This window comes from Accipiter gentilis, chromosome 18 (genome assembly GCF_929443795.1).
Source record: "Accipiter gentilis chromosome 18, bAccGen1.1, whole genome shotgun sequence".
In the NCBI taxonomy this organism is placed as follows: Eukaryota; Metazoa; Chordata; class Aves; order Accipitriformes; family Accipitridae; genus Astur; species Astur gentilis.
Window position 1 is genome coordinate 19,362,984 of NC_064897.1, and position 27,938 is coordinate 19,390,921.

The 27,938-nt window shown below is 39.5% G+C and overlaps 1 protein-coding gene across 1 annotated transcript; it reads right to left on the reverse strand.

Annotated features, from left to right (window-relative positions):
• SLC13A4 (solute carrier family 13 member 4) lies at positions 1–27,786 on the reverse strand. Its single transcript, XM_049822260.1, has 16 exons — positions 27,176–27,786; positions 21,364–21,492; positions 18,683–18,819; positions 17,946–18,127; positions 17,136–17,190; positions 15,441–15,480; positions 14,668–14,745; positions 12,993–13,183; positions 11,545–11,664; positions 8,576–8,677; positions 7,331–7,432; positions 6,092–6,231; positions 4,848–4,978; positions 3,864–4,025; positions 2,044–2,181; positions 1–1,394 (listed from the first exon to the last, which is right to left on the reverse strand). Exons 1-16 carry the CDS (start codon positions 27,272–27,274, stop codon positions 1,257–1,259), a joined length of 1,944 nt encoding a protein of 647 aa, XP_049678217.1. The 5' UTR covers positions 27,275–27,786; the 3' UTR covers positions 1–1,256.
• Positions 27,787–27,938: the final 152 nt, after the last annotated feature.

A 27,938-nucleotide genomic window follows, 5' to 3' on the forward strand; every position in this document is an offset into this window, starting at 1 on the left:
CAGCTTAAATGCCTTGACATTAAAGAAATTATTAAAAACAGGACATAATACAAGAGAAGGTTTACCCAGTATCACAGGGATCCAGTCAGAAAAGCAGGGCGTTCACTTTGCAGCTGATAAAGAGATTGGCCTTTTGGTTTGGTAGTTATCTGCTCTGTGTCACGGTTTCCTACATTTGAAGTTCCTGTTCTCTGGGCTGCTAGAGAGCAGGTGAGTGTGATGTTCAAGTGAACGTGGACAATGAGGAGATACACCAGCACCACTCCGCTTCAGCCCTCTCCCTTCTTACTCATGGAGCAGCACTGAGTGCCCTCTTGGATTACATTGTACTTTCTCTGTCAGGGAAATCATAACTGCGTAACTATCTAAACGGCAGCCAAAGAGAGAGGAGAGCAATGGATCTGTAGGCCTGGTAAGGTTTTGCTGGTCACAGCTTCCCCTGCTGAAAAAGCTCCCACTGCAGTACAATGATAAGGAAAGAAGGTACTAAACAAAACTTTCTATCTGTTTCTGAAGCTCTTCCTTCCAAAGCAGAGATTGCAAGTACTGCAATATTGGAAACTTCATACTAGTGCTGTGGAAAAACCCCATTCTCCTTCTGAGGAGACTTCTTCCTATCTGTTTCGTGGTTTCTATTATCCCTTTGAAGTGCTGTAGCTGGTAGTTGGTAGCTGTATTTATGTCCAGGCCATATGGGTTAGGTGGGAAAGTGCTTTTTTCCAACACAGTGGTGAGTCATCTCAAAAGAAGAATACTAATTTGCCTTTAAAAGGAGTAGGCTTATAAAACTCTGGGTTTGGGAATGACTCACCCTTCATTCGCTGTAGGAGTCAATGGTAGGACTGAATATCCTACTACTGAGTACACCAGTGTATGTATACTTGTATTCTGTCATTGGAGTCCTATATCCCCTGTTTTACAAGTCCTACGTAATTGTTCTAGGGCATGAAAACCCCATAGGCAGAGAATTTGGAGGAGAGGGGGTTTTTCAGAGTTATGCTATCACAGTGAAAGCAGCAATGGAGGGGCAAAGCTAATGTCTCCTTTTAGCTCACGCTGCTTTTCAGAACTGAAAAGCTTACGCAGAAGATCTCCCTGTAGATTTTCTTCATGGTTTTGCTATCATCCTGGTTCTATGTATGCACAAGTTTTTTCCTTTCTTTTGTATGTGCAATGTATGTTTAATATTTTCTCCCAACTTGCTTTGGTCTTGCACTTTTTTCTTTTTTTTTCTTTTTTTTTTTTTTCATTGGAGATTATGTTTGGCTAGTGACGTTGCTGACCACTGCCCATTCTGGAAAACTATTCAGCTGGAAGAGTCTAATTCCCCAAGTGTTGATTGCCACCATGACAACAGCCAGGCCAATCAGATTTACACCCAGGCCAGCCTTCACCTACAAAAGCAAAATGCATCAGAGCATGATCAATGACAACTTGATCAAAAACAGTTAACATGGAAAAAAGAAGGTAGTAGGGTGTATGTATATATGTATACTGGCATATATAGTGTGATAAATTACGTACACTGATTTCTAGAGCCAAAAAAAGCACAGTGAATATTACGTATCAGAGTGTACATTGTGGGCGTATTCAGGAGTGATAGTCAGAGGCTGATGCAGCTCATTTGAAAGCTGCTCAGTTTGTCATTTGAACTTCTCAATCAGATAATTAGAATGGAGAGTTATACCACACATAGCGGGGTGATAACTACATGACTTACTGTGAAGCTATGTGATAAATGTAATTTCTCATGCTCTCCAGTGCCCGTCTTAACAGGTCAATGCGAAGGATTGTGTACTCCTGTTCTTTGATACCTCTTTAGACTATTACATTCACAAAAAATAAAGATGAGAAAGGTGGGTATCCTACAGCAGATGTGTGGATGTTCTTAATCTGGCAGCTCGGTCACATAACAGCAGTGCAGATCAATATGACTTTATATTAGCACCAATATCATCCTTGTTATTATTGGCTGCTGGATGTGGGGGCAAGGTGTTGAGGTTGCATGAAGCATGGGAGGATATACCCAATCTCAAGACTTACCATATCTTTAATCTGGCAGTGCCCATAACTGAAGACAATGGCATTTGGAGGATTACCCACTGGCAGCATCACCGCAAATGAGATACACATGGTGACAGGAATCAGGGTGTATAAAGGGTTGATGAGCAGGGTTTCTGACTGGAAGGAAAGAGGAAGAGGTGCTTCACTTAACCAATAAAAGCCACTGCTCGCAATTAGGATGAAAGGACCCTCTTTGCATTATGTGAAGATAAGATTCTGTGAATCTCATCTCCCTAGTTTCTAAACTTAAGTGTGGAAGTCTTTTTGTTGTTTTGGGTTTTTTTTAGAGCAGAGTAGTGCTATAATTTGGAGCTGGTCGTGCTCCAGGGATTTCTCTTGAGACGTTTCACATGGAGGGAGGGTGGAGACTGCTGCTGTTAGGACCCCTTTGCTCTTTCTTCCACTTGTTCTCCATGTCATTCTGTGTTGTGTCTTCTGGATCTTAACACTGCCTGCCACTTCAGTCTGCATCTGAGAGAAGTCACAACAGGTTGACATGAAGAACTTACTTCTTTCAGTTGCTGAAGATACAGAGACCGTTACGTAAAGGCCTCCTGCACAGTCGTTAAGAAAACTAGTTGTTTGTGCTCCAAACATGGTCTCGCATGGTGAGAAGGCAGTGATGATGGAATATTCTTTACAGTGATCTAAAGAATTGTTCTTCCACTACAGCCTTCAGTGGTGGTGAAACTTTGTGTTTTCATTCACATTGCTGTGGCCTAGTTTTATGTCAGATGGAAAGGGAAGGGTATTCACAAGGCTAACTTCATTTTGGAGAGGGAAATATCTCCAGGTTACTTTTACAGTCAAAAAAGAGAGACTGCCTTAAGATGGCAGTTCAGACTACTAAAAGTAGATTACTGTTCTAAATTTCTTTTTAGGAGAGTCTCTTTCGGCATGGAGCAGAACTAAATCTGAACTCAGAAGCCGTACGAACATAATTACTTATTTTCATTTGACCATATCTTCATGTTACCTCAGAGCTGTTCACATAATGTACTTTGGGACAATCCCATAAAATTGTTATAATAGGGAAACATGATTAATGACCTGCATTCTTGGTGAGAAAAACTTCACATTACATAAAAGAAATAAGACAGTTTTCTGTAACTGCTATTCAAATATAGAATGAAATTTGTATCTCTTTGCTCTGCCTTTGTTATCAGTCTCCTGATTTTTTTCTGTCCCTTACAAACATCTCTGCTTTCATAGAATCATATCATAGAATCATATAATGGTTTGGGTTGGAAAGGACCTTAAAGATCATCTAGTTCCACCCCCACCCCCCACCCCCCACCATAGGCAGGGACACCTTCCACTAGACCAGGTTGTTTTCCATGTTGGATGATAGTACGCTTACCAGATCACCCCCTTGAATACATTTAAATCTGATATAAAATTCAGTACTACAGTCTTTTCTTACAAGTAGCGAGTGGGTGACTACTAACTAATAAACAACACATTTAAAATAACTTTGATAAAAGTATCTCAAGCTTTATGTGGAATTTACCTATCTTGTTGATTGCATCGTCACCTCTTCTTGTACTTAGACTATGAATCCCTCAGCGCAGCAGCTATGTTTTCCCTTTGTCTGAGACGTATTGAATAAATTTCTTGGTGCTAAAATATGCTTTTGGCTGCCTGAGTTTATTATTTTTCCTAAGCCCAAGACTGCAGAACAGTAGCTTGGGAACAGGCTAGGTTTTGTGTGAACAGAATGCCAATACCTTAATGTCCTGAAACATTCCCACAAGCCTGTGGGGAAACAACAGACTAAAAATGTCATTGTTTTTACTCACCATGCTGCATAAAATAGGCAGAAAGATGGTTATGGTTGCTGGATTACTAACAAACTCTGTTACCAGGGACACCAAAATGCAAGCCAGCAGAGTTACAGCCCAGTAGGGAAGGCTGCTCAGGGAGAGCATTTGGCGTCCAATCCATGTAGAGAGGCCAGAGGTCTGGGGAAAGGATAGAAGTGTAAGAATTACTAATACTTAGTATGTTTGTAAAACAGATTCTTCTCTTTGGAGCAGTTTCATCAGAGAATCCCACCAGCAAATAAACGCAGTTTAGGTCAATGCTTTCCGCATTTCCTTTTGTTCAGTGAACTGGATTTCACTGTAGTGTCTGATAAATAGTTGTCCATAGTCACAAAGAGATACATCTGGCAGTTAATAACATTAAAAAGGCGCCAAGACTGATCTTCCCTCTTTCTTCAGGATGTGAACTGGAGTATTGCAAATTGGTGGTGAAGGATTGCGCAGTCTGCTTAGTATTCATTTTGAGACTCAAATACACAAATTTAGTTGTCTATGTGTAGGAGTCTGTAGGAGAGCTAGCTGTGTATTCCTGAATTATACTGCGTGTAGATACAGTCAGTAGAGCCTAGAGTATGATTTGTCCAGTCAGTGCTAGGAGCTTGAGTCAGTTGCCTAAAGAGGAGCGTCCAGTGGCAGCTGAGATGTTCCCCCTCTATCTGGTTAGCTGCTGGCTGAGAAGTGCGAGGTCTCCCTCAGATCCTGTCTCATGTCTGCCAGCCTTGCAGGAATTTCTAGATATTCTAAAGCATCTGAAATGGCAGATGCTTACACAATTGACTTCAGTCCTAACCATCTTTTTGTTAGCTAGATAGCTGTCCATTGAATGCAGGGAGTAGGGACTAGGTTAGGTACAAACTTGGAAGTATCCACATCGTAAATCCAAACTGGGGAGCATACAAAAGGATAAAAGTCCAGGTTTATAATTTTTTTAGGAAGGAGGATAAAAATCTAAGTCAGTACCTTGCACCCAGCTGCTAAGGCATAACCTCCTCCAACCAACACTACAATCTCCCAGGGCATGGTCTTCTGGAAGTCCTTCCAGGTAATGATGGGATCCAGTGTGTTAATATCTGTTGACTTTTCACCATCTCCTGTATCAAAAAAAAGCAAGTGTGTGACCAGCATTACATTGGCCTCTTTGCAAAGATCTTCATATTTTTCACACTAGTAGGAATAATGTAATATCCGTGGAAGTTATCTTGAGAACTATCTGTGAGAGGTGAAGAAGAAGTGTGTAACCTATTTCTCTGGTTAGCTTGGTCTCAGAAAATGCAGCATATTAATTTCAAATGTCCTGACTTCCCCTTGGCTGCTCTGTTGACGTGAATAGTTATAAACCCCTGTGTTTCATTCTATAGATTTTTGAGGGACTGTGTGCTCTGTTGTGTATAGTATGTGCAAATTATCTGTAGACTACAAACATGGAGTTACAATGGGATTATTTTCTCAAAGAAGGGTGTTTTCTCTCTCCAGTAGGCCATGAAGCTTGATAAAGTGCATTTATGCCCCTATGTTTTATCTGAGGACATTAATTTTTTAGATGCCTGAGTATTTTCTTGAGTAGGAGTTAGAGTGTCATTTTTCTTAAATGCCGCATAATATATGTCAGTATAAAAAATAAACATATCTATATACATCTATAATCTCTACATAAGAGTCTATGCAGGCAATTATATTTTCATACAGGACGGCTGAAAGCCTGGCACAGCAAACTGTTCAATACCACTGAGTGCTACCCAAATGTGAATGTGAAATAACAATCATTATTATCAAGAGGACTGAGAGAGAAGCACTGCACAAAATTGGAACTTTGTCTGACATTTACTGACCTCTTTTATGTTTGTTTTATGACATTATCAATGATTTCTGCTGTATAAATGATGACCAAATTATTTACTAGAGCTTATCTTCAGCCAATTTTGCAAACATCTGCCTTACAGTTTTCTTCATGGAACTCCATCTGACCCTTTCCTAAAACTCAGTCCTAAATTTTGATAACTGTGTTAACACAGAAGAGATGGTGGCCTCAGATACAAGATGTATTTGTCATCTGCTGGATGAGACAATATGAATAAAAGCAACAAAAAAGGGGGTTTGATGTAGGAAGAGTTGGTATCAGAGGAGAAACTGAACCCTGACCTTCCACAATAAAAATCTCTTCTTGTCATATTTTACCGAGAACATAAAAATGTCATTAAAGGCACTGGAAAATGTGCCAGATCTCTTTCTTGCTGCATCCTCCTCACCTTTTTCTCTTTTTCCGAAACATGGCTTTTTTGCTGGAATCAGGAAAAGGAGAAAACCAAGAAATACAGAGACAGTGGCATCAGTCCGGTAACCTTTCCTATGAAAGAAACAGTGGGGTTATCATAAAATCACACCAACAGAAACATTTCCAAACAGGGTACATGGCTCCAAGCAAATTGTTGCAGGTGAAGTTGTATTTCCACTTCTGAAGTCTTACTAACAGCCCACTAGAAAAATATGTCTGCATATCAAGGATACAAATTGTGGGTTTTTTCCAATTTATTAAACTGACTCTTGTAGCCAACTTCAATCACTGCCTAACAACTTTTAACATTCCAGCGAAAAAAAGAAATCCCTTTTGGTTTACAAACCTATTAACTTGGAGGTACAGAAAAATAGTGTGTTTACTAGAAGCAAGAAAGAGTGAAGACATTATGGGAAAAAGTCAAACCCAAGTGATCCTTTAGAAATGAACTGTAGATTGATTTTAAATTAAATGTTTAAAACTCATTCTGAAAAAGTATTTTGAGGAGTCCCAAACTCCAGAGATCCACAGGAAATCCCAATATTAGAAATTGTTTTTCTGTCAAAATTAGAATGAAAAATTAAAATAAAGTTATGCAGTAGAAACATAAAGAAAATTTAAGTTCGAATCACTTATTCTTTGATATGCATTGTGTGTTATAGTCACTTTTAATATAATTTGTTTTAACATTACTTAGAATAAAAGAAAAAAATATTTGCTTCATTCACCATTCTGTGTAATATTTAATTAAAATGGACATCTTGATAAAATTTATCTTCAGAAAAATACATTTCTGTCAAAAAATATAATTTCAAAATAAAATTGAAAAAAAAAAAATTGAATTATAGTTGCAATCTATTCCAGTGACAACTTCTCTACGAAAGCACTAAAATGTTTTAACTTCAGAATCTCACCTTCTTATTGTTTTACATTTGAAATACATTTATTTTACTTTCCCTACTTAATTCACTCTGTTTACTGAGAAAGAATACAATTTGCCACCATGTGAAGAGATGTAGTTTAAAAAGCAAAAATCCTATTTTTTAATAAAGACTTAATTTTTCACACATTGTTAAAAGTGCTGATGATGTTTTAAGGCCAAAAGTTATTGCAGAAAGTCAGAAGCAGCTAGGCCATATTCCTGTGCAGTTGTTTAGGGAATTTCACTTACTTCTCAAAAAAAGATGACCACCCTGGTACAAAGCCAGGCTCACGAGTAAACCAAAGCAAGGTCATCAGAATGAAGAAAAATCCAGTCACCATCTCAGGATAGCTAGAAACAAAAGCAAAAAAAAAAAAAAATCTAGGCATTAAATCCAAGGTATTTCTGAAAACCCAAGAGCAAGTTCCAGAGAAGTAATAAAGTAGAAATTGGTTCCAAAAAAAAAGGATAAAACCCATATGGAAAATAGAAAGGAAGATTAGTTTTAATTAAAGAATTCTACGTTTTGCTCCCAGCTGAGAACCATATAAAACCAGTAAAAAATAGGCTAAAAATATCCATCTGTATTTGCAAATCAGTTATTCATGGGCAAGACCTGAAGGAAAATATTTATAAATGCTTGTTTTGTATTTGCATTATTATCTGATTAAATATGTTAACAAGGTAAAGCTCATGCCACTATTCCACTGTGAACACTTTCTATTGCATTTTTTAAAAGTATAGAAAGTGTAAGAGCAAATTACAGTGTAGATTAGCACAGATATTTTAAACACGTGGAATATATATAAGGTGACTTGAGGATACTGAGTGTTAATTTAGGATAGATTTAAATTAAGTATGGTTTCATATTTAGGCACAGTCTGAACAACAGTCTAGATTCAGAGTTGATCATATTCAGCAAGTTGATCTGACAATATTTCAGTTGAACAACACAAAAATGTTTTGGGAAGAATGGATTTTATGGGGTACCATCCCTTTTGAAAAATGGAAAATCTGCAAAATAAGCTTTTCAAGAGACATTTCTTGCCACCATGAATAAAGATTATGGGCAACTAGGAGGGCTGAACATCTCATGGCATGGGAGATTGGTGCAAAGCCTTTGCTAACAGTGAACTTCTATCCACCAAAGCGAGTATATGCCTGAATTGGGAAGGGGAGTCCTTTAATGGTTTAGTTCAAAGTAGAGACAAACCTTGACTCATATGACCTTTGGACCCTGGTATAAACCTGAATCTTTCCTTTTATTTCCTTTTTCTTTAGAAATAAATAAATGAGCAAATAAATGCATGCTTGTAACAAAGTCTTTGGTTTTAGTTCATTTTTGCATTTAGTTCTACTTCTAGCCTGGAAAGGAGTAGAAAGAGCTGACAGTTTAAGAATAATCTACATGAGCCAAAGGCAACACAGAGGGCAATAAAACAGGATGGTCCTGCCTAGAGAGGCAAATTCCTGAGGAAGGCAGGTCTGTTTTACCTAACATTTCCCAGTTTCTTATATTCTTCTTGAATTCTTCTCTCTGACATTTCTTCCCGTTTGGTCTTCTTCTTCTTGCTCACAGAACAGGTCTCTCTAAAACTGAGGTAGATAGCACAGTAAAATTAGACAAGCTCATCAAGTGGGAAAAAAAAAGGCGTAAAAAAATAACAGCAATGAGGCAAACTGAAAATTCCAGTTGCCAGGGGCTGCTTGATAGGAGACAATGTGACTGGGGCAAGACCTGATGGCAATGTGACGGGAAATTACTGCATGTGATCTTTGCGTAGCCGAGTTTCCAGATCTTCTGAGAATTAATCCTAGACATAATAGGAAGGTCCCAGGGTGCTCTGACTAATACTGACTGGTATCCCTGAGCCATCTCGAGCTGTGGCTGGGCTCCCTTTCTGTAGGCTTCTTCAAACAGCTGGTGGTGGCCAGATTTTTCTGGTGCCAGAAACCTCCAAAGGCTATGGCTAATTTCTGTCATCACATGGAAAGACAGTGACAGAGGCCAGCTATCAACAGATTTTTTAATGGGGAAACTGTATGCTTTCCAGTTGGATCAGGGGTATCCAACACATATGGGCCTCGGGCTGGCTTTTGAGCGCAGGTTTGACTTGAATATTCAGGATCCACGGGAAGTAATGGGGGAAAGCTGTGCTGAGGTTTCCAACAGCTTTCACGACCTGTCTGCTTCTACTAATACTAGCTATTTCTAAACCAGGCACAATCAGTGTAACACCAAATTGCCTCTGCCACAGAGGGCAAGGGAATCAGCCCAGTGTTTTGTCCTGGTGAAAAATACCTGTACTTCTGCCAGGACATAGAAGCACAAGCACATTTCATGGCTCAATATATTTAAACCGGCTATACTTTTGTATGAAAATTAGGTGAAATCCTTAGTTTATTCAAATTGCCTTCATACTGTAACAAAGCCTCAACATTCCTAATTGAAATTAAGCTACTTGCAAGCTCACTTTAAACTTTTCCTTTTATTCTTTCCAGTAGCATCACTTTGCTGTGCTTTGAGCCACAGATCTCTGCTTTTCTGCTCCAGCTGTACCCTCCGTCACACAGAGGTGCGTGGGGTGGGTTGAGAAACCTCTGCAGCTAAGCCAGTCTAAAATATGTTGCAGCAGCAGGGACTTCAGTGACTGAAGTACCATGGGAGCCCAATGGCATGCTTTTATAGTCCCTTCTATTTCAATATCTCACTTGGTACCCCACTAGAGATCCATGCCATAGCACTGGCCAAACCATGGACTACAATCTCACTCCATGTACCTGGTTAAGGCTAGATCCTTAAAGGAATTTGCATAGCTCAAAATGCAGGCAGGCCCTGTCTGGGTAACAGAAAGTCTTAAACAGGCTTTTCATTTCACTTCTAAATGGACATCTATGTGACACTTGGTTTTAGCGTGTTTAGCACCGCTCTGCACTTACAAGTATTTAAATTCCCTTGCAAACCTTGCTGTTAGACTCCAGTAAAATCCACCAGCAGTAACACAGCTGAAGAGCTATGTGGTTTATAATGGCCAGTTCTATAGTAATGATTCTACCCTTAGCTCTGTTTTGCTGGCAAAAACCGTTTGGTGGGTCCGTTGTCCTTCCCCCTTGACCTAGTCCAGAGCCTAAAAATCACATGTGACATGTTATTCCAATGGGGCTAAGTAAGAACAGATTGATGACACTGGGCTTCCTAGGAAAAGAGCATGAACATTACGGGAATTCAGTAAACATTTATGCACGGGCATTAGGCAGCTGTTTCAACATGTTATAAGTGTTTCTAGGCTTAGGAGGATCTGAAGGCAGAGTATTGTAGCCAAGCTCCTAACATAATATGTTCTTTAATGAACTGCAGTGAACAGGAGTCAGAGATTAAGGAGGCTTGGAATCAACCAGTACTTCGCAAAAAGTCGATAATGCTTCAGTCTCTGGTATTATTTAGAACAACATTAATCAGTATGAGGTCTTGGACGCAATGTGGAATTTCAATTATATTTATTTAAAAATAAAAGCAAGTAATTGAGGGTCATGCTAGGGCCTGTTTCCTCTCAAGATTAAAAAAAAAGAGGACTTATTTTAGCCTTTCGATTTGGAACTACAAGGCTCAGGAGACTGACTGAGAGAAGGACGTGGAGCTATTCACCTCTAAATTACCTCTTCAAATCTAGTCAAGGTCAGCAGCAAGCATCATTTTATTCATTGTCTTAGGTGAAATAAATTAGTGATGTCAGTTCAGCTTACTTTTAAGAGTAAACTAAATCAAATTAAGGCCACTTTAATTCTGAGTAAATGTGTCTGCACCACAGTTTAATGCAGATTAACTAATCCACTCTAAATGCACACATTTAGTCAATTTTCATTAACTTTGCAGCGTGGCTCTGCAAAGAGAATACGCGGTACAAATGAACTAGGAGTCTGAGCCTTGTTCTTATTTGGGTGCTAAGGGACTTACTGGTATCAAAATGTACTTGTGTCTTAGGCTGCGAGTCCTTTCCACTTTAAAGAGAAATATACATGGAGTCTATTTACCTTTACTTCTAACTGGTCTTACATTAATTTCATTGAGCTGGAAGCAGATCTGAATAGTAACTTGTTCACTTGCAGTTATTTTTCTATTCATTTTTTAAGCTGTACTTTTCTAAAAGTACTTTTAACAAGATTTTTCCTCCACAACGGGTTCCTCATGGTCATGAGAGTCAAAAAATCAGTTGAATGCATAGTAAGGATTTCCATCAGCAACACCTAGGCACTTCACTCTCAAGCAGCAAAAGTGTGCAGTGCTGTCTATGCAGCGCAGTTAAGCACTAAGATTTCCTCCAGTAATTGTTCTGGCAAGAAGGAGGAAGTTGTGCCTTAGCTTTTGTCATTTGCAACTGGAAACATCTTTATGACACACGTTCTAGAGGAGCCCCAGATGCCCTGCTTTCATAATCCATGCATCTTGATCAATCTGCACTCACTTGCAACCCAAGAACAGCCAATGCATCCAGAACCAAGTCAGGACCAACATGATGAGGGAGATGGGGAAACTGAACAAAAACCAGGTTCCAAAATTCACCACCTCAGCATTTGGGTAGTGGCTGTAAAGGAAAAAAAAGATGCACAAGAAGTCAGAACAGTGAAAGGACAGGCACCTCCAATATACATAGATGCACACACTATATGTAATATAGTACATATATATTACTATATGTAATATAGTGTATGTATACATGTTTGTCGTGGCATGATAGACAAATTGCATCAGTATGTGTTTGCAACAGCTGCATTACATGTGCATAGTGAAACCAATTGCCAAAGGATGTCAATCGTTGACCACGCCTGACCAACAGATGAGCCTATAGCACTTCACACCTTTAAGGCCAGATGGTCTGGATTGTCTAGCCAGCTCCAAAACCCCTTAGAGTTACCAGGAGTGAAATTGTGGCCCTACCTGTGGTTTTTGTTAAAGCCCTTTTTAGTGTTGGCAGACTTAAGAATGGTTCCACCCAGAATCTCTTTGTATGACTTATTGTGGACCGCACAAATAATGATTATAGTCTGCTGGACTCTGACAAAGATGTCTGATATGTGCATTTGATGGAACAGTCATAACAGCAAAATCTCTGGAAATTCTGTAAAATCCAAATCCTCGGGTTAAGGATGGCTTCCAAAATCAGTTTTCTTTGCTACCACCATTTCAGAGAGAGAAATGAAGGATACCATGGCAGCAGTGGCAGCGGTAGATGATCAGAATCAGGTTTGAGCTTGGATGCATAGCTGTGCATGAGGAGAATTACTACCAGTCTTCTGACAGAGGTAACGTTCATGACTTTGGAAGCCCTGGGCATATATGGTAAAGGAAATACTTAGCTGATCAGAGCTGCTTCTCATCTTCTCTGAAGCAAAGGTGTAAGGCCACATTTCTAAGTTTTTTTTATTTTTGCACTACATGTTGAGCAGCCCAAGTAATAGTAGCGATGCCTCTACGTTCACCATAAGAACCCACTTTCTAAGAACCCATAGAACAACTTGAAGCTGATTTTATGACATTTCTTCTTTTGTATTTATCTTTGACATCTTTGCTATATCTTCATGGCTTTAGTGTTTACTTTTCCAGAGTGCCTGCTGCCTTCATGATAGCCAGTTTGTAAAATCAAAAGAAGTTGCTGAAGAAACTTAAATGTTACCACATGCTGAGGAATTATTTTTATTTTGCATGAGAGAAAGACATGGATATGTACTAACTTAAGCTCCTCCTTTCAACCATTAACCATTAGTAATAACATTAGAGTAGAGGAGGAAACAAAATTGCCTTCGGAAAGACTGTCTTACAAGGGTTCCTGGAGGTAGTAACTAACCCATGGGGAAAGCCACAGAGACGAGAAAGACCCATCCACCATTCTCACACAACCACAACATCACTTACTTGTTGAAGTGCTCTAAGAATATGAGGCTAGTGGAGGTCCCTATGATGGTTGTCAGTCCTCCGATGGTTGCCGCGTAGGAGATGCTCAGTGAGAGGCATTTACAGACCATGTGGTCATGTCTGGTCTGATACCGGTACTTAGTGCTCAGACCCAGTTCTGAGGGCTTAGGAGGCAGGACCAGTATCTGAGCCTGTGAGGGGATACATTCACAAAAGAAAGCAGGTGATCAGAACAGCAGCCCAACTTGCTCTAATGCCGTGGTGATACTGGTCCCAGACGAACAACAGGTTTGCGTAAGAGGGGGCAGTTTTTTCTTCACAGGGATTAACTGGGATCAGAACTAGAAACCTGTCCAGGGGCCTGAAATTGCCTTGTCTGTGGCAGAAATGTAGGACAAACAGTAATTGGACTTCTGGCTATGGTTTTGGCCAGCTCCAGTTCTGACTGGAATCTCAGCAGGATACCGAAAGCCTTTGTGGGCCGAGGGGCGGGATGCCAGCACTGCAGCAGTAGGAATCCATAATCCTTGAGGCTTATGAGCAGCCACCAGACAAATGTTTGGTGGACTTGTTGCACTTATACTGGCTCAGGGAGTCTAATTAGGAATGGAGTGCTAGTGGCCTCAGAAACGGCATGAAAAAGGCTGGGCAATGGGAATATGGAAGAAAAAGCTGCAGGAAAATATTGTTCCAAAAGAAGCTTTCTTAGCAGTGACAGGAAAGTCTCCATGCTGGTAAATCAAGTTCTTGTACTGGAAAAAAAGGTACAGTACTTCCAGGCACTTCACATGCAGCCCAAGGCTGTAATTTAGGATCAGGAAAAAGGCAGCAAGTGGTTCAGTTAGCTTTGTTGAATTTATTAATTTGGATTTGGTTTTATGTAGTAAAATCGGTCATGCTATAGGTTCATCATCATCCTGAGGGTACCCTGGCCAAAATTCCTGTAGATTGAAAGTGAAGTGAGTATATTAGTTACAAAATAACCACTGAATGTGTTTGGGAAATGGGTATAAGAAGAAATTAAGTGTCAGGAGCAGCACATTACCCCTTTTTGGAAACATACACTTAGATTCTTTTGAACTGTGAGTGCAAATTTGTGTGTTGATTTTAGCCTGATCTTTCCTGGACATCAACTTATGCAATAGTCCGAGCATCAATTGCTTCTTGGATCCACTCAGGAGAAGCAGAAATACTGGAAGGGACTGATGTAATGGAGGCTTTTGATGGTGGATATTTGGCAAGACAAAAAGGAGGTGGATACTAAGACTACCTAACAAACTGGCTGAAGAGTTAAATGGCCCGTGCTTGCTGCTGGTTTAGTTCTGAGCAAGATTTGGTGTGTCAGGGACTGTTATTTTTTGAGTTGGACTATTTTCTGTGGAGGCTTTGCGGGTGGGTAGAACAGCAAATAAGAAAGGAAACTTGTGATCACATTACTGAATGTAAAGCTAAATGAATTGTACTAGCCATTGGGGGAGAGTCTTCTGAATATACCTGTGCTGGGGGCATCTAAATGGGAGCAAGAACTAGCAAAAGGCCAAGCCATGACTGCTGTAAGACGATGGAGAAGGATTCCATGTAACACAGCTTACAGGGAACAAATATGAAGCAGTGGGGAGCAGGTGATGTTCACATCTGTCTTTTCCCTTACCCCCTGGGTCTAACATCTCCTTACCTGAGGTAGGTGCTGCCCATTGCTCTTAGAATTCATTGTTCCAATAGGATTGGCTATCATGTGCACGCCATTCATACTCTGTAGGGAAGCAAATGCCTTTAGATTAGCCTTTTTTCTGTTCCTAGAAGCACTTAGATTAGAATTTATGATGCATTGTAAAGGTCATGGGAAGTGGGCTTTTGAAAAAAAAACAACCAACCAACCAGCCAAAAAAACCCCCCAAAACCCCACACTAAAATTTCAACTGTAAACTTTACACTGGAAAAAACCAAGATTTAAAAATCCCAACAACAACCTGATTTTATTATAAAGTGATCTTAGAAGTCAGATTATAATAAGTTTAGGTCTTCTTCCTCTGCCGCATAGGAGAATCTAACAGGTCCCTTGCTAGAGGCTGTGACTTTGTGATATGTGTAGGTTGTTCTAGTAACTGAGGTGTCTCAGCTGCAGAAGCTGGCAATACTTGGACAATATAAGGTCATATCTGAACTTGCTAGAAACCGTATGGAATTGTGAGTTTACTGACTGGATCTCGGGATCTCCAGCAATAAATACAACACTACAGAGCTAATGTTCCCCAGCTTGATTTGTGTAAGCAGGCTGATAGGTTAAATACCAAGTGGGACATTCTGCAATACGTACTCTCTGCCAACAACCACTACTTGTTTGAAATAAAGGAAACAGCAGTTTGTTGCAGAGCTGTGTGGACTCTGCTCTGATGGTTCCTGCATTAGAAGACAGTATAGCTCAGAAGATACTACCTATGACAATACCTTTGAGTGCATCAAGGAGCTGAAGTCAGTAGTAGTAGCACTAAAACAAAGAAAGGAAAATATACTTTAAAACTGCCTGTTCACCCAGGTCCCTCAAAAAGCACACATCATGCATAGGAAGGGCAACATCTGTAGGAGAACTAGTGCCTACTGAAATGGTGATGAATACCATTTTTAAGTACCTTTTATGTGGTGTCCTGGCCAGATACATGAGTCATCATTATGTTTCACAGCTCTATCTCTAACTGTAGCAATGGGGTTCCACCTCCGTGCAAGAAAAAAATATGTATTCTAGGTAGTACATACCCCATTCTAGGAATGGACTCCATTCACAGTGGAGTGAATCACAAGGCAATCCAGCACTACCACTGTCTTGTTCTACTCAAGTTCTTCCTTTGCTGACCTCTCCAATGCTGTTTCTGAGCACCTACCTGTACCACATCCAAGCTTTCACTAAAATCTGTCCTGTGGCATGTGGACCATGCAAACAATCCACTGAACTTTTACTTTGACATTGAAAACAGATTTAAATCCAGAAGATGTGCTACTTTCCTTTTCCTGCCAAATTTCAAGCTCTTTTTCAAGTAATACTATTTTAATAATAGTTCTGTTATGAAATATCCCACACATATTCTTCAATAGGGCTTAAAGGGATTAATGGCACAATGCCAAACTGAAAATTTGGTTCTATACTGCACAGAAAATATGGCTGGGATAAAAAGAGATAACAGAGGGAATATTGGAGGACCCATTAGTCTCCAGAGAAATGAGAAAACTGTTTAGACCTTGCAAGTTAACTTAAAGTCATCAACATGGGCTGTTTGAATGATGTTTGGTTTAAAGTAAATTTTTAAAGGTGTAACAAGAGCTTGTTGCTCTTATTTTAACACTTGTGAATAATATAGAGGGAGCTCAAGAAGGGACTGTGTGATTTATTCTCACACCTTGTAAGAAGACGCTCCTTAGGATTTAATCTATACTATAGTTTTAGGACAATAACTCTGTATATTCTCCTGTGTACCTTGAACTGCTGGTTGATTTGATGATTTGACAAAGAAATTAGTCCTTTCCTTGATTTGCCTTTTCACCTTACTAGGTTTTACCGCAAATAGAGATCTGGTTGAAACTGCTAGTGTTTCAAACTTCTGAAGACATTTGTCTATATTAAAAGAAATATTTTACAGGGTGGTTTTTTGGGGGGGGAGGGGTGTTTTTTGTTGGTTCTCCCCTCCCCTGCCCTACATCTCTCTCTTGAATGCTCTTGACAGTTCAGATTTTCCTCAGGAATCCTCTGTAAGAGTCTTCCCTCTGGATATGTCCTGTGGGCACTCCATACTGTGCTTGGATCGTCTCCATCTCTGTTCCTTCAGGGGAACAGAAATAAAAATCTGTGGGCAGAACTCTCTTATACAGCACAAACACAAACTTCAAAAGATCTTTCAAACCCTGAGAAACATTTTCCTTCTCTCTAAAATGCCCATAGTGTTAAAAAATAAGTAAATACTGGGAAGCTTTAGTGAGATCCAGACCATTACATTAATCCCATTTCTCATATAAGCCTTCCTTGTCAGTCACATCTGAAACATTCACTCGTAAGCTTCTGCTTGCCCTTCCTGGCTCTACTCCTGGGTTCATCTCATTGCAACCTGTGTAGGGCTCAAATCTCCAGTCGTGATGTACAGGGTTCATTCTTACTCCTCATTGATGAAGATAAGCTCCAGTGAAGGTTGGCCATGCTTTTCGCTGAGACCTGCAATGAAGGAAGAGAAAGCAGCCCTTGGGGTAAGACCTGAGCTGAGCCTCTGGGCCACACCACTGAACCTGGAAAAGCTACTGCAAACAAAAGCTTGTCCAAACCGTCTCAGTTACTCTGTGACCCTTATGCAGCATTTTATTGTGTCATATTGTCCCAATCACATGCCTCTGGCAATTAAAAGACTATCATACCTATGTAGAATAGGCAAGGTTAGATGACATCCTTTTCAGACTGGAATCTGTGAATGGAAAGAAAAGAGAGATTCTTTTCTTCCCAAATCCTTTCTTTCTGGGAAAGAATGAATGAAACGAACCTCAGAGCTCTAACCAGTTTTTTTTTGTGGCACCTGCTCTGACGTGGGCAGCCTGGGAGGGCAGGGGTAGAACGGGCAAGTGTGGGATTGTCACAGAGCACACTTTTGGGCCTTTTCTACATTTCTGTTACTTTCTTCTCAGAGGTTTCCTTCCAGCCCTGTAAAATCCTATGACCTAAGAGTTTATGACACACAAACTCCAGTAATGCCCTAATTCAACATAAATAGTTTCCCAATTCCAGTTGTCCCATCACATCTTGAAACTTTCTTTCATTTTTTGAAAGAAATATCAGAGTACAAAAAGAAAGAGGATGGACTAGGTCTTTGGCAGTACAAGTCAGACAACTCTGACCTCGATAGAATTTGAATAATGTGTATCAACGAGTCCAGTCACTGAGAAACAAATGAGAAAAGAATGGCCAACATTGACAAATACCTATTGGCTCGTTTTCTTCAATAATGGTGCTGCCTGCAGTACTGATGACCTCGCGCTCCTCCTCAGCATTCACTAGCTCCTGGAGCACTGCTTCCACGATTGGCATCACCATGGCTGTGGTGGATGTGTTGGAAAGCCACATGGAGAGCACCGTGGTGCAACACATAAAGCAAAGAAGCAACCTGGAGTACAACACAGGGAAATCTTCTTGAGGCACTTTCAGAAATATTAAGGGCCTCCTTGCCTAACGTTTTCATTAGTCAACTGATAACTACACGGTGTCTTTTTCTTTTTGTGGGTGCCAAAATATCATACTGTGTGCAGATAAAAGGTTGCCTCGTGCTGAGAACTGTCATAAGACAATGTATCACTGGAAGCCATTTGCTGCCCCATGTGAAAATCGGCATGTGACGTGAGAAACAGTGATTTTCAGCTTATCCAGGATTTAATCATCCTTTTGTGCTTGCTAAACAACAGGCAAAGAAGGAACAGAGAGACTAAACTCAGTACCGGTAAAAAATAGAAAGCAAAGGGACAACAAGCCAAGGAGTAGGAGGTGGCAGAAAGAGGATGAGAAAATTTGTAAGCTTTCCAACTCTGAAAGGAAAGGTGGGTAGGAAAAAGAGCCCCAAACCAAGCTAGCTTGTACCCATGGATGGGCAAGTTGGAGTTGTTATTTGCTCTTTCAGGCTACTGCTGTCAGCCTCAGACTGCCCCACAGTCAAAGGTTCACTCACATGCCTGGCTTTGCTCCAGCCATCATGACCATGCGCAGGGCGATTCGCTTGTGGAGATTCCACTTTTCTACAGAAGCTGCCACACAAATCACACCCATGAGGAGCAAAGTTGTGTTCTTGAAATATTCGGCAGCCACCTGCATTAAGGACAAGGGAGAAACAGTCAGTTAAAAAAGCAGTAGCTACCCTACACAGAGATCATGCTGAATGAGAAGAAATATGGTATTGTGGATTTTTTCCCCTTACAGAAAGAATGATGGGGAGCTGGAGAAAATGAAGAATTTGTGAGTCAAAATGTTCTCTTTAATCTCTTTCATGTTGTGTTTACAAATAACAAGGCTCTGTACCCACTTGTTAGTAGGTTTCTCAGCTTTGAAGACATCAAGATAGATTTTACTTCTTTGAGCAGGATGCTCGCTGCCTTCAGTTAATCACTCAGCTAGGCCCAGCCTGAAACAGCCACAGACAAACCTCTGCACTGAAGGCAGCTTATTCATGTGCTTCATCTGCTATTGGAGATGTCATTGTCTACCTTGTTTGTATTTCTTATGTCTTGTTCAACTGTTGGGCAAAATGTGGCATCCCTAGAACTTACAGCTTCAGAAAAAAGTCCTTTGGGACATGCAATAATGAAAAGTTGGGATATTGCTGTGATGATCCACAAACCCCATACTAGAACTTTTCACAATGGAAATCCATATCCATTGTATCAGGAAAACAGGGCAAAGTTTAAAAAAAGAAAACGTTAATTTAAAGGGGATGAGCAAAAATCATCAACTGGCTCAGGAAAAAATTCAGAGACAATGCATGGTCCTCCAAATCAGCATTCTTGAATGTGGGGCTTGCTAAGATATGAGATGTTCTGTGAAGTGACTACAAAAATAACAAATGAAGCAAACAAAAACATTCACACACACACACACTCTCTTGTGTGAAAGCAAACAAATAGGAGAAAATAAAAGTTACACACAGATGCTTGGAGTCTAGCTAAATTTTTCATTTCATTCTGATGCAATCCTTCCCAAGCTGTTGCTGGAATATTTTTCCAAAAACATCGTTTCTTCAGTTTAAAACTATTCCTCTAACCAAATGTAGATGCCAGCATTTTAAAACAATTAAAATCAGTAGAAGCAGTATTTTTTCCATTGTCCTCAGTTATAGTGCTCCGTAAAAGTGCAAGAATGATACTAATGTTATTTTGTGAAAGCTGCGGCAAGTTGAGGATTTAATTATATTTTTTTAACAAATCCCTATGGTGACCTAAATAGACTTGTCCATCACAGTTGTGTGCCAGAACTTTTAAACATCGCTTTTTTGGCTTTCCTCCACTGGTTTCTTTCTCATTAACTATCTTTATTTTCCTGCTACCTTGTTAAAAAAAGATCTTGAACCGAATGAAGGGAATCCATCAAGCCAGCAGCACAAAGAATCTGTTGTTTTCCTTTATTCCTTTCACAGTCATTTTGGAGAAACAAGTGAATACTAATATTCTTATTAATACACACATAAACATATACAACACACTGGCTTATGTTCTTAAGACCCTGTGAGTTATTTGTAGCTTAAACTGCTAGGCAAGGGCCCTTGGTTTCTTTGGCACTCCAGAACAGCAGACTGGAAATACTGCAGCATCATCTGAGTTGTTTATTTTAAAATACAGGGTTTTATTCTGTTCCTAAAGCAAATAATACGTTCTCTGCAGTAGTCTCACTGTCATTTAATTTGATATTATATTGAATTTCTGCCAGGCTGCCTGTAAATTTTCGCTCTCCAATATGCTGCAGAATTTTTGTAATGAAAATACGTAACTACTTTACCTTTATGGTAGAAAAAAATATCTTGAAAATATTTAACTGTGTTGGTATGGAAATGTATCTGATTATATTACACAGTTGTTATACCACTGGGAGGAATAAGACAGGTCATAAAACTCTTGGTTCATGCTTGACTCTATCCATTTATGGGTATGCCCAGTGCTAGATTGTGTTAGAAATCAACAATTTTACGGTTGCTATATACTGTTCTGTGTTCTTATCTGTATTTCTAGTCGTTGTAAATCAAGTGGGATGCCCCCCATCCCCAAAAATGAGAGAGAAAAAAGCAGGGGAAAAAAAGCTGTAGATTAAATAAAATAAATTCTTGGCATACCATCAAAGAAAGTAACATTTTAAAAAAAATACCCTCAAGTAAGCAAATTCAGAACTGATCATAGAGACTTTTTTGTACAGCTACTCCTTTGCCTTAGAACTCATGGCTACAAGGCAGCACTAAGATTACAGCTTGGAAAAAAGACTAGACATTCACCTGGATAACAAAATTATCTAGTCTTACACATCACCTGTAATAAATATAATTGGAAGGAAACTTTACAGTTTATTCCATAACTGCTGTTTACCTGGTTTTGGAGGAGGGGAAAGGTGGAACCCTTTGATACAATAGGTTTTGGGAGTTGTTGGTTATGCAGTAACTGACAGGATGGACACCTCTCTTGGCTAGTACAGCCTTCCCTGTATCTATCTTCAGTAGAAGAAAGAGCTGGTTGGCCCAAGTTATACATTACAAGATGTACACTTTTTCTTCCCACACCTCTTAGTCTTGCTAGTCCACTAAGATTAGTTTTATTCAGATAATTAACTGAGAGTAAGAACATTAAATGATAAAATAGTGCATACTGGTCTGACCTCACTGGACTTCATGACTCCAAAAAGTGGGTACAGGAAAGCAGGAACTAAGGCTGCTGCACCAAGAGGTACGGCTTCAGAGACCCAGTATACAGCCGTCACGATCAGCACGTAGGCACATGAGGCTTCCTGCAGGGAGAAAGAAAGCACAGAGGTTATGTGTTACTGCCCCACCACCTGCTGTGGAAGCCTTGTGAATGTGTTCATAGGACTCATCAGGCTGTGGGTACCTGGACTTGAAAAAATCAACGAGGACTGCATAAGGACCTCCTAAGGTGCAGCTGTTTGGGTGTGAAATCTAGGCTACCACCTGAATAGCCAGTTCCAGAAGATGGCACTAATGAAAGGCTTTGCACATATGCTAGGGAAAAATATTGGGATAAAAATATTTATCAGCAAAATAATGGTTCCAAGCTAGGGAAAAATATTGGGATAAAAACATTTATCAGCAAAATAATGGTTCCAAGCGCATTTACAGATTTGTTTGATTTCCATAATCCAATATTTACCAAATGTTCAACCATCTCTCCTCAGATTTGGCCTGTGGAGCTGGTATTTCTACATAGCTTTCTTTCCAATATTGGACAAGAATAGGAACCCGTAGTTTTCAGGATCGGTTGAGAACATTCACATTTGCCATAGCACGGATAAATACATGACGGCTCTTTTGGAAAATACTCTGAAAGACTGCTTTTTTTTAAACAGTGTGCAAACCTACATTTTGTGTCAGTTGTTTTATTTTCTCAGGTAATTTCCCCAGACCCTTGGAAGCCGACCACAGACCTGAAGGCCTTAGAGGCAATGGGTTAACGGGAGGAAATCAGACCAATTTGCTGCTGTCCAAGGTTCTGGCAGAGAAGCCACGACAAGATCGCGCTGAGCATCCCTGGAGAGTGGGTGTATGATGGAGAAAGGTGCTATCTGCTGAATATTTTTACATGAAAACACAGCTAGTCTACAGAAGTCTTCTGGTACATTTTTTTAGATAGATATGTCTTTATTTATGGTATTCAGTGGAGTTCTCCTTAGGCTCAGTTTGTTATCCTTAGAAGCCTGGGGATATTTCCTACTAATAATTATAGAAATCACCCTCAGAAAAATGTTTTTCCTTTCTTTTTCTCAAATTTGAAGCCAGCTCCTGTACTGGGTCTAACCAGCAGTTCCATGGAAGCTAGTGGATCTGCACTGATTTACACCAGCTCTAAATCTACTTGTTCTTCACTATTCACTGGACATTCCGTAAGAATTTACCAATCAGTATGGATTCACAGCTCACAATGGCTATTGTTTAGAAAATTCACTGTTCACAAATGCTATTTGAGTGTGTTAAAATATAATTTCATTCCTTTTGTTTCCTGACTGGATGACTCCCAAATTAAGCAGCTTTCAAGAAGTCACACAAGCAATTCCCACAGATCCTTGTGCAAATCGATGATCGTGTATTACACTTCCTTTTTTTGCAATCAGTTTTGGGAACAAGGTGGTGAAGTCTAAAGTAAGACTATACAGGGGTGTGGGTTCAATAGAATGAATCAGTAGCTTCTATTTAAATTCATGTTTATACATGCCCTTTTTACATTACCTCTAACAAAGAGCCACAATCAGCTGTTCCTCTTTTTTAGTATAGCTTATAGTAACAACATGCAGAACACAGCCCAGAGAAAAAGTTAAGATAGATTGCTATGTGCCATTTCCTTTACTTGCTTAAAAATTGCAGCCAAGCTTGCTTAGAAGCTTGGGTTTAAATTAGCTGCCAGGCTTTGCTCTGACTCCTGTTTCAGAAAAGTGTAATATTAAACAGTTCCGATTCAAGTAAGCAGGGCCACCAAAATAACTGAGATAAGGTCATCAGAAAAAAATAATTTCCTTGAATCAGATAAAGTCCAATTACTTCAGAGACTATAGCTCTGGATTGTTCCTTTATGGATGGACAAGTACTCTGAACTGCACAGAAATGTGCATATTTGTTTCTCTTCCTTAACTATTATAGAAGAGTGGTTTAGGTTTTATGCTCCCCAGTGCAGGTTTCATTAGTCCTCTATGATGAGGTCCTTCAGCAAAATATTACAATAAAAGATTGTACTGCAGTTGTAGCTTCATTGCTACCAAGAAAAAATTACAAGAGAGGCTTGAGAAGGTTGGCTTAGGATGGATGAGATCAGAGGGATTTTTTTTAATATTCATGGGTTATGAAGCATGCACTTTATAAAATGGAATTGCTGTACTGTTTGAAACTCCGAAGACCAGTGTTCAGTTTGTAACGACTTCAAGTGATCACTCAGTAAAAAAAGAAACCATAATTTTGACTTAAAATTGGAAATAATTTAAGTGACGTGACGGGCATTAGAGATTTTTAGTAATCTCTACTAGGAAGACAGACCTATTTTAGATGAGAGTCATGGAGCTGATGGATTGGCTCATAAATATTAGCCAACTTGCTGCTTGGTCACCTTTAACTACATAATACTTCATGGTTAATATTCCACAGAGAGCAGAGCATAGGGCCATTTTTGTGACCTAGTGACTATTTGACACATTTTTTTATTTTTTTAACTCATTAGGTTCTGCTAACAAACTATTATGTTTGCATGGGCTCTCTCCTCAGCAGTTGTCTGAGGAAAAAAATGCCTTTTAGTGAAAAAGCATTGATTTTTATTTTGAAGCAGTGCAGAAGTAAGGTCCAAGAGATATGTTTTGCCAAAATTCATAAAATTAATTTAATCCTAACCTGATTCCAAACTATTTTCTCACTCTAAATATATCCTTCTTTTTAATTTCTTTGAGAGTAGATTGTTATTTTCTATTACTCCTCTGCGTGTAGCAATAAAGTAGACTGATAATGGAAATGGAATAAGCCAAAGGGAAGTTGCATCTCTATCAAAACCTAGCTGGGATGGGCACTGAGTCTTTGTGTTTCCTACACACTAGGCTCTAATCAGTTTACAAACAAAACTAAAATAAAGCAGATTTTTAAATGGTATAAAACTGGGTACTAGGAAAGTCCAGTTTGATAATCTCCACTAAACACTTAATCAGCTTGTCTAGCAACTTTCTTTATTTTCTCAGTGCTTTAAATCAGCTCATTTCCATGAGAAACCATATTAATCTCCTCTATTTAATTGAACTGAGTTTATATATTTAATTAATGGTTACCAGAGCTACTAAGTACTGGACTGAAGTAGTGGCTGTATAATTTTAACTGTTTCACCCTTCTCACTTGTTGTACCACTGAAAATTACTGTTAAGTCCACCTCAGGGCTTGAAGCAGGGAATAGATAAACATGTGATGGTTGGAGGGACTACCACCTATCTTCCGTCAGTCCCTTATGTGAAAAGAAATAAGAAATAAGAATAAGAAATAAGAAAGAAAAAAAAAGAAATAAGAAAGAAAAATAAGAAAGAAAGAAGCTGAAAGGAAACCCGGGCTAAAAATTCCACAATAAGGGTCATACATAAAACTTTTGTAACTAAAACATCTGAGGATCTCAAAGTGATTAAGAAAAAGAATAAACTCTGTGTTGGAGATTTGCCCACTTGAGGATGTGCATTGCATATCTTGCAGGCAGGCATGTGGTTGGTTAAGCTGTGCAGAGGTACTCTAGCTTCTGGACTACCATCTTTGAGCTGATGGGATCGTGCTATATTTCCCTCCCTTCAGCTTGTGTAAATCAAAACAAAGTTGAATGAAAGTTGCCATCCATGGCTGTTCAGAGCATGTTCTGTGCTTTAGGGTCCATTCTGCTCATTTGGCAAGGTGTCAACATCACCTGATGCTGCAGGTCTCACAGCTTCCAGCACCCCTTGCTGACTTTTGAGGAGGCATCCACGTGTCCTTGATTGGGTTCAGTGTGGCCACAGGGTCACCAGTCATAGGAGACCCTGCCCACAACTGACTGAATTCATGTGGCATGCTTTATGGTATCAAGAGTGGCTTTATGAAAAAAGGTGGGTAAAGATGAAAAAGAAAAAGGTAAAAATACTTCCGTGTCACTGTTAACAAAGAGGGGAATAAGGACAGAATGAAGAAGACCCACAGTTTGTAAAGCACACAATGTTTTTTTCTGTATGTGTCATGACCTGAAAGGCATTTATGCATGTCCAAAACCTGTTGTACAAGTCATTGTTCAGGTATAAACTTGGGAAAGAGAAGAAGAATTCAAGCAAATTTTCTCAGTTGTTTTTTTTTTTACCCAACCATTTCTTGTCCTAAAGTAATAGAAAAGAAGCTGTGGTCATTATTTCCATTAGCTGTACAAACAGTTCTGAGTCCTCATGCTCCCATGGATTGCTCTTGCCACTACACATGTAATGTTCCTTTGATATTTCCAGAGTTATGCTGGTATCATCAAAGAAGCTGCAAGCTGATTTCCTGCAGAAATGCAAATATAAACCACCTGGTAATTCTGATCTCTATAAGGAAGACAGAAAACTAACATAATTGTCTGATAAATGAAAATGTAAGTAAGTGAGCAGGTGACAAATTTAGTCTTCAGGTTTAAGAGGTAATCATATTCAATTGGTTGTAACAAAGTAAATGATACACTAAACCACTTGAATAGGGCATTGTCAACTGAGTTTATTTGGTGTAGATGTTCTCTTAATAGCATTATAAACATTTGTCCAACGCTGGGTCAGATTTATGGCTGTGCTTTATCATCTGTGGTCATTCATGTATATATAAAGTGGATGTAAAACATCATCTGATGGCTTTTCATATCACTTTGCAGTAAAGCAACACTATGAAGTGCACAGTAACAGTGCAGAAGAGCTCGTACTGTATAATAGCAATTCTTGCAGCAGTACTGTCAGTGAACTTCTGTTTCAGCACCCATACGATGCTATTACAATTCCCTTGGTTATTAAAGAGTTTTCTCATTGCTTCTGAATTCCTGTGTCGCTGAATCCCGTAGGGAGCAAACATGGGTGACAAATTTTAGTGCGGTGAATCTCTTATTTCCTAGGAGAGGTTCTCAAGGCACATAGTGCATGCTGCAGTTACTGTGCCATATGGCCATGCCAGGGAGTATCTGTTCTTATGTCACCCTTCCAGTGACACTGGGGGAGATTAAACCCTTTTCTAAAACAAGCCTCTGTGAAATGGTGAGCTCTGCTGTTCTCTGAAGAAGAGCACAATTGTCTGTCGTTCATTCCCTCTCGTGAGAGAGAAGAGATGGAAAACTACTACAAGAGGGCAGCCGAGATATACATTGAAGTTCAGAGCAGGAAAACTCTTTCAAAGTGCAACATACAGTTCAGTGGTGTAGGAACATTTCCTTGCTATGAATACTGTTTTTCTTTCTAAACAAAATACTACAGTTTTATTTTTGAAAACTGCTATACAATTTCTAATCCTTTACATTTCTATTTGATAAAGCGGTAGTATTCATAAATCCTCAGGTACTAGAAGTCCCTCCACGCATACTTACTATTAAAAGCTAGTGACACTAGAAGTGCTCCTTTTAAAGACCTCTCCTTAAAGAATATTTTAGTGGATATGTTTGTTCTGTTCCCCCTTCCACACACACATTATTGTACAAAAAGAAGAGACACAATATTTCTGCTTTAAAGTAGTGCTTTACTAGCTTCACCTGGTTCTTCAGCTGCACTTGTGACATGACTCAAGGTAGCTCTGGTTCTTACTGTGATGACTCCTCAGTGACCTTCCCAGTCCTTCAAATTTGAGTCCTTGATTTTTCTAAGAGCAATGCTTATTTAGGTCTTTGCCTTTCTTTTTGCACGCTGCAGACTTACCCAGCATGACTACCTACTGCACTCAGAGGCTTTGTTAAAAAGAAAATGAAAAGGTACTTACGCTGCTGGGGTATAAGAGTGGCAGAGGAAGCAGCAGAAGTGGAATGAGAACAACAAGCAAGAGATTTCTGGATCGGAGAATCTCCTTCATCATTGCCATGCTTTTTCACTTTCTGGTGGCTTTCTTCTCCTTGGGTTTCTTCTCCGGTTCCTCGGATACTCCAACTTTCACTCCACGTTTTCCTTCACCTGTACCTGGATTTCCCTGAAAGGTTTCTCACTGCCTCATTTCCTATCCCCACCCAGTCACCTAAAATAGCTTCCTTAATTTGTTTATTCTTCAATCTGTTGTTTTGAAAAGAAACCTTAATGATTTTTCAATTAAAAAGACATTCAGTTTAAGTAGGGCTCACCAGCACATCCAAATTATTATCACACCATAAGATGCAGAGGTTTGCAAGTTGGAGCATAGTGATCTTTTGATAAATTTTCTTTTTAATTCAGAATCACAGGTGTAGCTGTGTTGCATTCTTATCCCCATGTTTTGGAAGGTTTTTTTCTTCCATCATCCAGCAATGTAATTCCTGTTTTCATTAACTGGGTGAGATATGTTTCAGGCTGCTTCTTTTCCTACTGTTTGATAGTCTGAATGTCTCAAATACAGGTTCCTTTTCTGCTCGAAAATTATTAAAACCACGAATCTGTTGTTCACTGCACAGAAACAAACTTGCAGGTGTTCTTTCTTGAAAAAAAAAACAACAAAAAAACCATCTGCAGGTCCTCCAGATTTTGTCTCTTTGCTATAGTTTTGGCTTCTTTGTATC

Bases quoted from the DNA above. Each gene is read 5' to 3' on its own strand.
- SLC13A4 (XM_049822260.1), bottom strand. From the start codon at position 27,274: ATGGCAATGATGAAGGAGATTCTCCGATCCAGAAATCTCTTGCTTGTT. The intron at 6,232-7,330 runs GTAAGTGAAATT...TTTCTTTCATAG, and splicing joins TGGTCATCTTTTTTTGAGAA to GAAAGGTTACCGGACTGATG. The intron at 4,979-6,091 runs GTGCCTTTAATG...TTTTTGATACAG, and splicing joins GAGATCTGGCACATTTTCCA to GAGATGGTGAAAAGTCAACA.